Source organism: Ptiloglossa arizonensis, chromosome 10 (genome assembly GCF_051014685.1).
Source record: "Ptiloglossa arizonensis isolate GNS036 chromosome 10, iyPtiAriz1_principal, whole genome shotgun sequence".
Classification (NCBI taxonomy): Eukaryota; Metazoa; Arthropoda; class Insecta; order Hymenoptera; family Colletidae; genus Ptiloglossa; species Ptiloglossa arizonensis.
Window position 1 is genome coordinate 11,398,360 of NC_135057.1, and position 12,588 is coordinate 11,410,947.

Genomic DNA, 12,588 nt, shown 5'->3' on the forward strand with positions numbered 1-12,588 from the left:
AAGCACGTGCGGTTTTGGGCGCATGGTGACACACAGTATGATTGTGTGGTATGTGTGAGAAACTTGCACGTGGAGAGCGGTTGAGAATCAGTGAGAGTTGGAGGTTCGTGAGAGTCAGTGAGGTCAGACAGTTGCCGCGAGTCATAGAGTGCAGATCGAAAGAGCGCAGAGTATAGGGTTAGAGTTCGAGGTTACTTGTAGTTTTTTACAAGTATAATTATCGTTATTCGAAATAACTTGTCATTGATCGATTTTAGAAAATACTGTTTTATCTGACGAAACTATCTCACTTTTTTCGTATCTTGGATTTCCCGGGGTATCGAGGTGACTTGAAATTTTTCAAACAACACCACGTATTTTTGTTAACACTACTCTGTGGTCGATAGAAAAGATGACTTCAATGACCCAGTAGATAGCGATCTTACAGCGACGTTACTTCTTTTAACTTCTGCACTCGTAGGCCGATAACAGTCAAGATAATTTACAGAATTGATAATGACCGGTTCATTGCGTCATCGGTCATTCTGACATATTGAAGTCACTTGAATTTCTCTTTGGAAGCGTTTAAGAAATTAAAGGCTACCTCGAATGGCCCCGTAAAATACAACATAATTTGAAATAGATAATTAACGAGTTATTTCAGACAACGATACTTACTTGCTCACTCACCATGTACATATTTATATTATTATTATTATTTAAAGGAGTCCAATGTGTAAGAAGCTGTAAAACATGCCCTTGAATGGAATTCATATACCGTGATCGCAATTTTTTCGAACGAAAAAATTGTTTCACGTAATTCGACCAGCGTCACACTATTGGGAAAACACAATTTACGAACATCACTCACTGGAATTCTTTCTAGCTCCTTGCAGATACTTGCGAGCGAACTCGGTCACGCCTATCGTACTCGAGTGTTACTTTACCTGTTATAATGCCGCTTGAACTCATCCCCTCGTGTTAGGTCCTCGTTCAAAAGGTATCGTTTCGCCCCGATGAAACAGTTCCTGGTCGACAAAAGTGCTTGATCAGACAAAGTTAACAGCTACTCGAACGTGTCGAGAATGAAAGATGGTTCTCGACCATCGTCTAATTTACGAAACCTCGCTGGTTCACGAGATTCCACTCGTTCACGTTGATATCCGTGCCTCGTTCTACTCACTGGAAGTATTGTTCCATGTTGAAATTTTTATAGTCGAAACCGAAGATCGGTCGTTCAGCCGGTGGGATGTCGTCCGATAAGATGTTCAGCATCTTGGTGTTGCAGAAGGTCCATTCGTTCTCCAGGAAATACGTCAGTTGAACCACCGTGTTGTAGATTCTTCGATGAATGTTGATCAGCCTGCGAAACGAAGAGATAACGAAAAGAGGAAAAAAAGAAAACATCGAGTTAAAGCGAACGATGAGAAAGAAAAAAGAAAGAAAATATCGCCTACATCGGTTGACGGCCCGTTAGTTTCAGAACTCCATCTAGGAGCAAGGCGGGCAATACGTGAAGCAACATCGTTAACACGTAATGAAGAAAGCGATTGGTCGTCAAGTACGTCCGCGGGTACCAGATGATGCCCTCTAGCGGCATCTCCCTGTTGACCCTCATACCCATTGCCACCAGTTCCCTGTTGGTGAGGCGACGAATGTCGTAGGACGTGAAGTTGTAAACGTGAACCGAAGGATCCTTGGTTATCCTGGGAAAATGTTTACCAACTAGAACGTTGGAACGTAGATTCGCCGATGTTTGGTCTCGACTAACGAAGGAAGACTGCAGTCGGGACGTTGATTTTTCACGGAGCTTTGCGTAAGGATATTTTTTACCGATCTACTGTACCTAATACATCGAGACCACTACCACCTTTGGAAAAAGACGGACCAATTAAAATAGAAAAGTAGCAACGGAGCAATTTAAGATGGCTCGTAGAAGGAGAATCAACGAACGTGGTCCCGGCAGTCTACCCTCGTAGATTTTCCCATTTCGTACGTTTCCAATCCTCGTTTCCACGTGGCCGTCAGCATGCCTTTAATGGCAACGTCTACGGGTAGAAAATCGCTGGAAGCGATCGGGTCTGTATAGGAGACTCGCAATATTCCTTTTCCACCACCGATCAACATCCCTACCGGTCCGTTGAAATTGTCCAACCAGCCACTCACCGGTTCGTCGATCGACGAGATCACTAACCAACGCAACAACAATCATTTCTATACACAGTTTCGATGACGATACGACTGTATAGAAAGGAAACGGGTGCTTTACCTATCGATGGACGAAAGATCACCGACGGCAGATCTTTCGAGTAGTCGTTTACCACCTCCTCCGCCATTCGCTTGCTGAATGTGTACGTGTTCGGCATCGAACCCAAGTACCTACCGATCAGAAAGGTAAAATCAAACGTTAAAGTCAACGTTAATCCTGCTCGAGTTGGAGCAGTGAAGCAAGAACTGGTAGAAAAGAAACAGGAACGAGGAGTGATCTTTGATCGCGAATACGGGCGACGCAATTTATTAATACTTGGAACGTGGCTTTTAGCGGTAGGATGTACAATGGAGAACGATTATTTCATCGCGAGTACAAGGAGGAACTCACTTTGGGGAAAATATCCGTATAGTTCTCTCGTCCATGTTCTCGACCATGTGTATGACGTTCCTCCAATTGGCGATCAGTGGGTATACCTTCTCCTCGACGATAGGCTTGTCGGATTGCGTGTACGCGGAGCTAACGTGCATCAAGGCCTTCGAGAAACACAAAGCAGACACGTCGATCGTGCTCAATTGGGGATACGAGGATCGAGATAACCGCGTGAAAACAGTGACCGTCTACTTGCCACCAAATTCTTCATCGATCCCGCCAGGATGCAAATGTCCCTGGTGGAGCGAGTATTCGAGAGGATGTCCTTCTGGAGATTGTTCTCGAAACGAACGTTCGCGGCCACATTGAAGATCACCGAAACTCGATCGATAAGAGCTTGCCTCTCGAGGTTGCCCAAACCCAAACCTTCCACGGTTACGTCCCCGCGTATTGGAATCAGTTTCTCGAAGCAGGAGGGTCTCTCTTTTCGGACTCTGTCGAACAACTGCGAAACGAACACGTCGTGTTAGCGAGCAATCCGGTGTTCGATTACACGCGACTTACCGGGTATTCAAGCATCTTTCTCAGTCTATCGTCGATATTCATTCCTTTCTTCGGACGCATCAGCAGGAATATCTCTCGAATCCCTGGACACGATCTCAAAAGTTTCTCGACCAATACTTTGCCCATGAAGCCGGTACTACCCGTGATAAAGATACTCCTTCCAGAGTAGAACGTGACTATCGAGGCCCGTTCCATCGTTTTCTTGTCGCTGCGTGTCTGATCACGAATTATCATTGTGCGTTCAATGGTGGCGTAATGTTTGAAAATCGAAAGTTTATTAGCAATATGCGAAACACAGATAGAGAATCTTTTCTCTACTATTTTATCGATCTCTTAACGCGTGTTTAATTATCATCGTGCGTACAGTAGTGCCTCGCATAATGTTCAAAATTTGAAACGATTGATTATCAATACGCGAAGCACGGGTAGGGAACTTTTTGTCAAAGCTTGTCGAACCGAAGGAAAGAGGACAAGGAATTGGATTTTGTTTTCATAGCTGTCGTCCACTCGAGTCGAAGGAACGTAAATAAATTTTATCAATATCCGAGACGCTACTGTACTTGACCCGCAATCGCGTCGATCTAAATTGTGAACGAGATTCTACGAGTGCCGTGAAACTCGACGAGTAATTGTTGGTATACTTACGGCCATTGTTGAACGGAATTACGATTTTCTTTTTCCCCGATAGAACTTCTTTTTCAACCTGTCTCACACAGTCGGTTCGTGTTCTACTGAAGAAGAAACATAAATGAACGGGTTACCAAAGCATGCCGGAAATGATGACTTTCGAATAATTCTATTGCTCCCGATCGGTTCAAAGATCAACTCCTTGCATATGAATCGGCATAATGTTACCTGTCGTCACGATTATATACGATATTTACTTACTAATAGGTATACGATTATATCCACGAATATTTGTTCCCATAAGATCGAACTGTTCCAATTTATTTTCATTCAATTTCATTTATACGCATCTGATAAATTATCGATTTTCCTACTTGTCTTACTCGACGATAACAATAATTTCGACAGCTATTGGCTAAGATTTCGTTTCGAATAAACATGCATCTGTACGTAAGTTCTTTTAGTCCATTCTGAACCAATTGCTGTATTAATAAGAGACGAATGGTTATTATTTCTCCAAGAACATTTTAAATACTTATTTTAATAACAGCAGCTGACCCTCGCCTTTATCACCGCTCTTTAAATGTATTTTTCTCTCGTACGAGGGATAATAAGGACGCTATTATTTTTACTATCCTTATTCTCGCGACGTTATTATTATTACCTTATAGTCTCGTGACGTAATTACCCTCGTTACTATTATTATTTAAACTACCAAGACATTTTCCAGTGAATACGGCCGAGGAATTTGTTCTTTAACCAGCAAGTTACTTAACAAAGTAACAAATATTCCAATATTATTCCCGCTCGATTTTTCGATGAGAAAATTTCCGTTTCGATTCGGAACGATTGTTTCGAGAATCGTATCGCCGTGGTCGCTAATCGGTGACAATTTCAAATTGCAAAACGTAGTGTACACGTTGCACACTCGCTGTAAAATCTCTCGAAACCTATTATATAATCAACGCGATGTCGACGACGTTTTCGACATCACCGTCGACCATGACGAAATTGGATAGCACGAAAGCTTCCAGTGTTCAATCGACCCCGGAGCTCGTAGACGACGAACACGTTTCGAGGTTCGGACGCGCGTTTCACGCTGACCCGATTTCGTACGTTGATGTTACACATCGATGGTATTCCTTTGTTCCAGGAAATCGATAGGCGAGGAATCGACGGAAAACGAGGAGGAAACGAAACGACCATCCGTTCGGCCAGTAATCTTGTTCGACGAGTACGAAGAGGATGAGGAAAGACTCGCCAGGTGGAGGGAACGTCCAGGATCGGTAGAGAAACCGAGTTTTATTACACACTTGTCCCGCTCTCGATCGCTCACCGATCTCCTATTGTCTTTCAGCTAGAGAAATTACGAGAGTGGCAGGTTAGGTTCGTTTCAGCGTTTCGTGTATTCTTCACGACGAGAATCGATTTCACGGTATCTACGGCGTCTCGCGACCCGCAACAATGTCCCGGTTACCCCCCAAGTTGCTCGAGACGCGTTGAACGCGTCCGCGACGGTGTCGCGGTATCGTTGCGACAGTTTCGCGTCGCGCGATCGCCGAAGTCTCGTCTAGAAATCGTATCGATCCCGTTTCGGTCTCGATCGACGTAGAAGGCGGCTGCGCAGACGAGAACAACCACGAAATCGAATCTGGACATGAAGAAGAGAAGACGAAAGGATTCACCGAAGGCGGAGGTCACGTCGGTTGTCGGTGATGGCGACACCGTCGCCATCGGCGCCGAGGATGCCGGGAACACGAGGTAAAAAAAAACTTGGAAAATGGTTGGTGTATGTGTGGTGTCTGGGAGCCACTGCTTCCAGATTGAATGCCACTCGAACGCCCACGGGGACGAGACGATATTTTCGTAACAATAGTTTCGCGCCACAGGGATCGCATGATAAAGGACATGCAGGAACAAATCCGGCTGGAACAGTACAGCCAGAAACAGAAGGCGGAATTGGAAGCGCTGGAGGCGACAAATCGCGAGGCTCAGCTGCGAGGGACCCAAGAGATACTTTCCGAGCACTGGGCAGCGTACACGACCAACGCTCGTGTTCTCGAAGAGGAGGAAAACGTTGGTACAACGAGCTGGAGACACGACGTCTCGGGTTAAGAGTACCCCGAGTTAGGGGAATGAGTACTTTCGTCAGACTAGGTCCTTCGAACGACTGTAACGTCTGATCCAGGACGATTGGATTCTCCTTAGCTTCGCGTGAGGCAACAAAGGAGAGAAAGTTGAGGCGAAACTTTAGGAGCGCGTGATACCAAAGCGGTATAAAGGTCTGAACTTAAACGTGGATTTAAGTGTCGTTAGTTTCGCTATAATAGGAAACCGACAACTCCTCGATACTTGTACAGTTTCTGAACTCCGAACAATGAGATTATAGGCTATTATGGACTGGTTAAAGAAGAAAGTTCTTCGGTCGTTGCGATCCAATTACATCGGTTGTTCGCGACTATGTAACACTAGCGTGTATTACGTTCGCTTCGTTTCACCCGACAACTTACTCGACAAGTGCGGTAAAGTCTTTTATCCTTTTACGGGCTCGCAGTTGAAAACACCTTGTAAACTAACGATACTTGGATCTACGTGTATTCAAAGCTTTTTGATCGTTTGTACGAGTACTAAATGCTTTTGAAATTTGACCCCAACTTTCTGAGACACTTGGTAGATGCTAGACAGAGTTGAAAGGAACTTCAGTTCGTGCTGGGTCAGACTCTACGGTCAATCCGTGACTGTCCACATTCTTCTCGGATCTTTTCCAAACCATCGTGTCCTCACGATGTACTGTTCTTTTTTATAATTAAAGCTACAACGAATTCTCCGGTATTCTCTCAGTACTGTCATCGTGTTAGAAAGTTTCACTCTAGAAATTTGGCGCGTACAATCGAATGGAAGAACGATCGAAGGTTAACTCGGGGACTGATCCAGATCCCACGATTGTCTCGAAATTACAATCTCGATTACCATTGAATGATAAAATTGACCCAATATGGCTGAATTTCAGTGGTCCAGGTACATGACTTGCGACGGTTTACCGAATCCTGTATCGTTGTCTGAAATGAACACGTTTCTGTTCCTATGGACGATAGAAAACGAGACGATGAGCATGGACGCTATGGCGGACAAGTATCACGTGATCACCGATGTAGGTAGCCCGCGTTATCGCGATCGAGACGAAGATCTAACTGCCATCGACGTTTGTTTCAGCTCTTGTCCAAGCTAGAGGAGATCATTAACTTCTCTACGATCATCACGAAGGAATACGCCGCCGAATGCCGATTGGTGAGTAACCCCGGATACTAGTTACTCGAGAATTGGTCTCGTCGTCGTTTCATCGCGTTCGTAGATCGCCAAAGAGCTCCGCAAGAAGCTTCAAACGTGGTTAGACCTAGCGTGTTACCGACTGTTGCGTAATATCGAGGAGAACATGACCATGGAAGACATGAAAACGAGGAGATACGTACGGGTGACGAGTAAACTGGTGTGTTGCGTTTGGGCACCGATACCGTTGCCCATAGGTATGAAGCGACCCACTGACAAGGAGAGGTGAGAGACGAACGAACAAGTGAAATTTAAAAAAGGAGAATAACGACGAATAAAGTCGGTGATATTCGACGCGAGTAACCGGTTGTCCCGAATCTTCTTCTCGTAATCTTTGAGGATTATACGGGTGGAGAATTTCACCAGTGTAACAAATTATAATTTTAAAAAATTACGAGCGTACGGTTCATTAATATTATAAAAGATTTTGTACATCGGGTCTAGGAATAAAACGAAAATAATGTTTGGGATAAATACTTATATTTTACAACAAAAAGTCAATACACAATTTCTCCTTATATTTACACGCGTCTAGATTTTCATCGTGTATTTTCCATGTATTTTCAAAGAATCCTCATCGGTATAATAATAATAATAATAATAATAATTTTATCGGCAATTTCAACAGACAGCCCATCGTGGTGGAATTCCGGGAAATGAAATTGACGGTTAAAATGCCAGCGGACGTGGATTGCTATCGCATGGCGATTCGAGGACTCTGGCTGGCTTACGATCATTACTCGCTCGATACGAACTCGTGCCGGATTCCTGAGCTTCCAAAGGAGCTGCTCGATATGTGGGATTGTCCTCTCGGTGCGTTGCTTCGTCGATCGTTCGTTTTATTCTGCTCGCCACGAAATTCCTCGTTGTCGACAAGAACCAGTACCACCGAATCGGGAAAAACCCATTAGCGCGCGACAAATACCCTCGCCGTGGTCGTTCGCTCGAAACTCGCCTATCCGTAAAATAAAGAAGCGAAAATTGAACAAAGATTCCAGCGAAGGTGTACCGGGTAAATTCACGAAGCTAATTCGTAACGAGAACGACACGCTCGAACGAGTGCAACGAACTCCAAGCAGTCTCCGCGTTGTCCCGCAAAGTAAAGTCTCCGCCGAATATGTTGGCCACTCAAGGTCACCGACCACACGATACGCAACGGACGCATCCACGGGTCGTCGTGACGCGTGGATAAGTCGACGACTCGAAATTGAACTTCTCTCGATTACCAACGGGCAATAATTCACGTCGGAAATCCGTCGTGTGGTAATCGTATCTTTCGCGCGTTTTTTTTTTACTCACTCGAGGCCTCCTCCACTCCAGATCTTCTAGAGTTCTCGAAACGTGAGTACGATGAAAAGCTTCGAATACGGGAGGGGCAAGCCGAGGGCAGACGCTTACGGTTGGAAGAAAAGAAGACGATACTCGAGAGGATACAGAATCCACCGGCACTGACGAGTGCTCAGAAAAGAGGGAAACGCGGCAAGAAGCAGAGGAGACCAAGATCAGCGAAAGGGGGACTTCTGGAGTCGGAGAAGACACCGCTCGCGTATCTGCCGCAGGAGAACGAGCTCCTACCTTACCTGCCCACACCGAATGAGATTCTTCGACAGAGGGAAGGTGAGGGATTCGCGTTGGTCACCACCACCTGGGTCGTTCACCTCGTCGTTTCGGTTGCAGACGATTACAGACAAAAGGCACGAATGTTGTTGTTCACACGGTGCGAGACGACCGAGGTCAATTTACGTAAATACAGAATCCTCGGGGGAGTGTTCCACGTGGACCTCATAAATCAACCACCGCAACCCAAGGACCTGGGCCAAGAGGTCAGCTTGACCACTCGTGAGTTCTCGAGCTCGAAATCCGAAACGGGATGTCGCTGAATATTTTCACGAAATGTGTTCGAGTATTTATGGTGCACAAGTATTCGTTGATTTTTCTCGAACACCTTGTACAGCGTACATATTCAAACTTTCACCGATTTCATTCTGGAACATCTTGCACATGTATTGAAACTTCGTCAGTTTCTTTCTAGAATACTTCGTATATATATGTATTCAAACTGTCGGTTTCGTTCTGAGACACCGTGTATACTTTACGCAATCGAACTTTCTCGGTGTACTCGGAAGGTCATTCCGATCGAAAAGTGTTACACACGGCATGTGGTCTTCCTTATTGATATAATCGTCGGAGAGTTTTCGATTTCCATACTTTATGGACGATTACCGTACTTGACAGTCGAGCTGCCGAAAATACCGAGGTTCGTTCGGTTCTCGAGACGCTACGTGGCGCCACAGCCAGCTCCGGACGCCGAGAGGACACCGGAAGTCATCGAAGCCGAGATAAAGGCCCTGGAGACCGCGATGGAGGCGCTCGCTTTGATTACTCTCGAGTTGGTAACATTTTTATCGCGGTTTCCGCTCGATGGAATCATCGTCGATTAAAAATCTCTCCTCGTACTTTTTTCCCTCGCGTTTTGTCTCCCGGTGATTCGGTTCTCCAGGTTACCGGATTCGGTTTTCTGGTTCGAGCCGCCGTTGGTCGCTCATTGGATACCGGAGAGAAATATTTGGTCGACTGAGGACGTCCACGATATCAAGTACAACGAGGAGAAGCAGACAATCGCGTTCAGAAGCGGTAAATTGGGCGTTCACGGGCTAGCGGCGTACAAGTTCGCGAATTTGCCGTTCCAGAGCTGGGAAATGAAACCGGAAATGGGACGAAGCGGTTGCCCGAACGGCGGAGTCGTTCTAAACGTCACCGGAGCCACGGTTCAGGCCGAGTTCATCGTCAGAGTACGTTGTCCGATACTTACGAACGTCCAACCGATTAGAATACTTAGAAATATGCTTTTATTTTTTCCACCCCGATCACCAGAACGATCTAGTCTGCTTGCACTCGCTCGTTGGCGGTTCATCGACGCCCCTCAAAGGGATACTCGGAGAGTATATCGAGCTGGACCCTCTAATCGAAGTAGGTAACTCGTGGAACGTTTTTACCGCGATATACAATAACCCCTCGTTAGAAGGAACACTCTTGGATTCGCTGAAAAGGTTTTAACGAGGGATAATAGCGAATTCGTTCCTAGAATCGATCTTTCGTACCTCGAACCGAGACCCAGTTTGCACGAATCGTATTGATTTAACCGTCAGTGCAATCTGAAAATTGTTTCTGATCGATCAATGAATCGTCGAGATTCTCCCGATGAAAACGAGTCCAAACACGATCGTGTTCGAAGTACTTTCTCTTGTACGAATTATTTTTGAAAAATTTTTTTTCTTAAAAAGTAAAAATAGTCCGAACAGGGTGGTGTTTGGGCTCGTTTTCGACGGGACAATTTCATCTATCCGTCCGTGATATTCTCGCGACAATACAATCGAACGTACGAAAACGTTTGGCGCGTATCGGTAGCTGAGTACTTAATTCAAACCGAAGAGTATGAACAGTCGTGAGTACGATTCGATACGTTCTCTAGGGACGAACGCGGACGTTTTAACGAGGAGTTACTTCACTTCAATGCTACTTTACTGCTACTTTATTATAATTTGTCCCACGCTCTTCTCGCTTTAACGAGAATTTTTGCAAACTTTCGCGGCGTTACCGCTGGCAGCGAATGCAACAGGTCGGATGCGACCTATTTCCGGAACGAGACGCCGCCAGCTATTTGAAAGGACTAGCGACTAAGCATCCGATCGCGGAGAAACACTTGCGAGAGTGCATGGCATTGTTGTCCACCACCTATACCTTCGCTTGGTCTCGATGGAACGCGACCCGCGACTTTTGGGAGATCGTCTTGCAGTACAAAGAGGTGCACGGTTGCGTTGCCAAAGAGGTAACTCCTTCCACGAACGCGCCGCTCTCTGTCAGGTTGTCGCTTGAAACTTGTTACTCGAAAGCGAGAGGGTGTCGCGCGCGTGTTCCTTTTTTCTTACCTTTCCGATCTACTCTTCGTTTGTTCAGCGTACGAGTATAACGCTTCTGGTAACGCCATCGCGAACTATGCGCATAAATTGCACCGAAGTCAGCCCCGAGTTCTCCGATCTGCCCCTCGAAGACGAGGACAACAAGGTACGTGAAATATAGTACATTATAGATTTCTCGGTAGGGGACACTCTTTTCCTCTTTTCAGTACTACGCAGACCTCTACAACCTGGCGATTAACACCGCCGGGATCAAGACTCGGCTATTGATAGAACAAACGTCATTCAAACTGATGACGACGGTCGCGCGACTGCTCGAGCGTACCAACGTCATCGGCATGTCTTCATAGAAAAACGAATCGTTCGATTAGAGATGTCATCGTCTCGCGAACAGTGCAACAATACCAGGCATGCACGATGTAACGAACTAAAATTGAACGAATAAAAAAACTTCGAGAATCGTACGGAAATTGTGGACAGCCCACCCCAACTTGAAAGTGTCTCGGGGGATTCGTGACACTGTCAGGGATCGGTTAGTATGTTAGATATCCGACTACGAGGAAGAGCAAACCTCGTACAGGTGCTGAGGGATTTGAATCCCACTGGACACGTGTACCTTTAATCGAATTAAAGAAAATTACGTGAATCCAGTTAACGACGATGCTGTGCTAACGACTAAGTGACAAGTTGATTGGGACAAGGGGAGGAACGAACGTCGACACGGGTAAGAATTTTTTTCCGAAACGAAATTCCTTTTATTCGAATACATAACGTATATCGAGCATCAAAGCGATATTCAGGAAATAATAAACGCCTCCGTTCGATCTGCACTTGAACGCAAAACGATATCACGAAGGAAAACACACAGCGATATCGAGATTACGGCTAAGCGGCAAAGAGTTTAATTGATGCGCTTCGACGGGGGAGGGGGGGGGGGGGTGGTTGGTTGGTTGAGGGTGAGGGTGTCACGGGGGTCCGGGAACAAGGGGGAGTAACAATGGGGAACAACTACGGACACGGAAACGATACGTTATTTTTCAAACCCGTAGCCAGACCGACAGAGCTGGTGCGCAAGAACTGACCGACGGACTCGCCGCCAGGTACAACGCCCGCCTAAATGTCACACCCACGCTTTGCTCGCGCGTACTTTGCTTGTGTTTTATTATTTTTTTCATTTTTCATTTTTCAACATCCACGAATACATAAGGTTAGTTAGGTTGTTTGATCTGTTCTCTCGAATGCGATCGAGTGTTTTTTTTTTTTTACTTTTTGGTAACGTACGTGTATGCAATACGAAGCTAAAAAATATACAGTGTTGCGCGCCGCGAGGACCGGACACGCGTAAAGAGCAGTCCCGAACGATCGATCCGCTTCCCACTTTCGTCCTCCTCTATCCTCCGTACTCCATCCTCCTATCTAGCACCTCGTTCGCGCACTCCCCCCCGTCTCTATCCTCCACCCTCCCTCCCTGCCGCGTCTGAGCACAAAAATTCTCGGTTCTCCGTTTCGTCTCTTTCGTCTTCCCTCTTTCCCCCTCTAACGTTTCTCTCGCTCGAGCGCCGCTTGCGCGTGTCCGGCGAGCGAAGATTGCAT

The 12,588-nt window shown here is 45.9% G+C and overlaps 3 protein-coding genes across 7 annotated transcripts in view; 2 read left to right on the plus strand and 1 right to left on the minus strand.

Annotated features, from left to right (window-relative positions):
* The window catches only part of LOC143152138 (putative fatty acyl-CoA reductase CG5065), a 5,037-nt gene extending 1,130 nt beyond the window's left edge, over nucleotides 1–3,907 (minus strand). Inside the window, exons 1-9 of the mRNA XM_076321913.1 lie at nucleotides 3,770–3,907; nucleotides 3,125–3,340; nucleotides 2,817–3,065; nucleotides 2,579–2,724; nucleotides 2,249–2,358; nucleotides 1,976–2,168; nucleotides 1,437–1,685; nucleotides 1,163–1,342; nucleotides 927–1,007 (exon numbers count right to left, since the gene is read on the minus strand). Of these exons, the coding sequence (XP_076178028.1) occupies nucleotides 927–1,007; nucleotides 1,163–1,342; nucleotides 1,437–1,685; nucleotides 1,976–2,168; nucleotides 2,249–2,358; nucleotides 2,579–2,724; nucleotides 2,817–3,065; nucleotides 3,125–3,340; nucleotides 3,770–3,775 (1,430 nt within the window). The 5' untranslated portion in view covers nucleotides 3,776–3,907. The remainder of the gene's footprint in view (nucleotides 1–926; nucleotides 1,008–1,162; nucleotides 1,343–1,436; nucleotides 1,686–1,975; nucleotides 2,169–2,248; nucleotides 2,359–2,578; nucleotides 2,725–2,816; nucleotides 3,066–3,124; nucleotides 3,341–3,769) is intronic.
* LOC143152144 (uncharacterized) overlaps nucleotides 1–5,254 on the plus strand; it is an 18,202-nt gene extending 12,948 nt beyond the window's left edge. Inside the window, exons 5-6 of the mRNA XM_076321946.1 lie at nucleotides 4,905–5,037; nucleotides 5,109–5,254. Of these exons, the coding sequence (XP_076178061.1) occupies nucleotides 4,905–5,000 (96 nt within the window). The 3' untranslated portion in view covers nucleotides 5,001–5,037; nucleotides 5,109–5,254. The remainder of the gene's footprint in view (nucleotides 1–4,904; nucleotides 5,038–5,108) is intronic.
* On the plus strand, nucleotides 5,129–11,459 carry LOC143152135 (dynein axonemal intermediate chain 7). Of its 5 annotated transcripts, none has more exons than XR_012993511.1 (14): nucleotides 5,129–5,512; nucleotides 5,641–5,827; nucleotides 6,762–6,902; nucleotides 6,965–7,039; nucleotides 7,104–7,303; nucleotides 7,707–7,891; nucleotides 8,399–8,695; nucleotides 8,756–8,917; nucleotides 9,314–9,467; nucleotides 9,579–9,870; nucleotides 9,953–10,048; nucleotides 10,650–10,942; nucleotides 11,036–11,143; nucleotides 11,205–11,342. XR_012993511.1 is itself a non-coding variant. In XM_076321907.1 (14 exons), exons 1-14 carry the CDS (start codon nucleotides 5,409–5,411, stop codon nucleotides 11,343–11,345), a joined length of 2,400 nt encoding a protein of 799 aa, XP_076178022.1. In that variant the 5' UTR covers nucleotides 5,130–5,408; the 3' UTR covers nucleotides 11,346–11,459. The 5 variants fall into 5 exon arrangements, 4 of the variants coding, with proteins under 4 accessions (XP_076178022.1, XP_076178024.1, XP_076178023.1 ...); XM_076321907.1 differs by having other exon boundaries at nucleotides 5,130–5,512; nucleotides 10,650–10,907; nucleotides 11,205–11,459; XM_076321908.1 differs by having other exon boundaries at nucleotides 5,133–5,512; nucleotides 10,686–10,907; nucleotides 11,205–11,459.
* The last annotated feature ends 1,129 nt before the right edge of the window (nucleotides 11,460–12,588 follow it).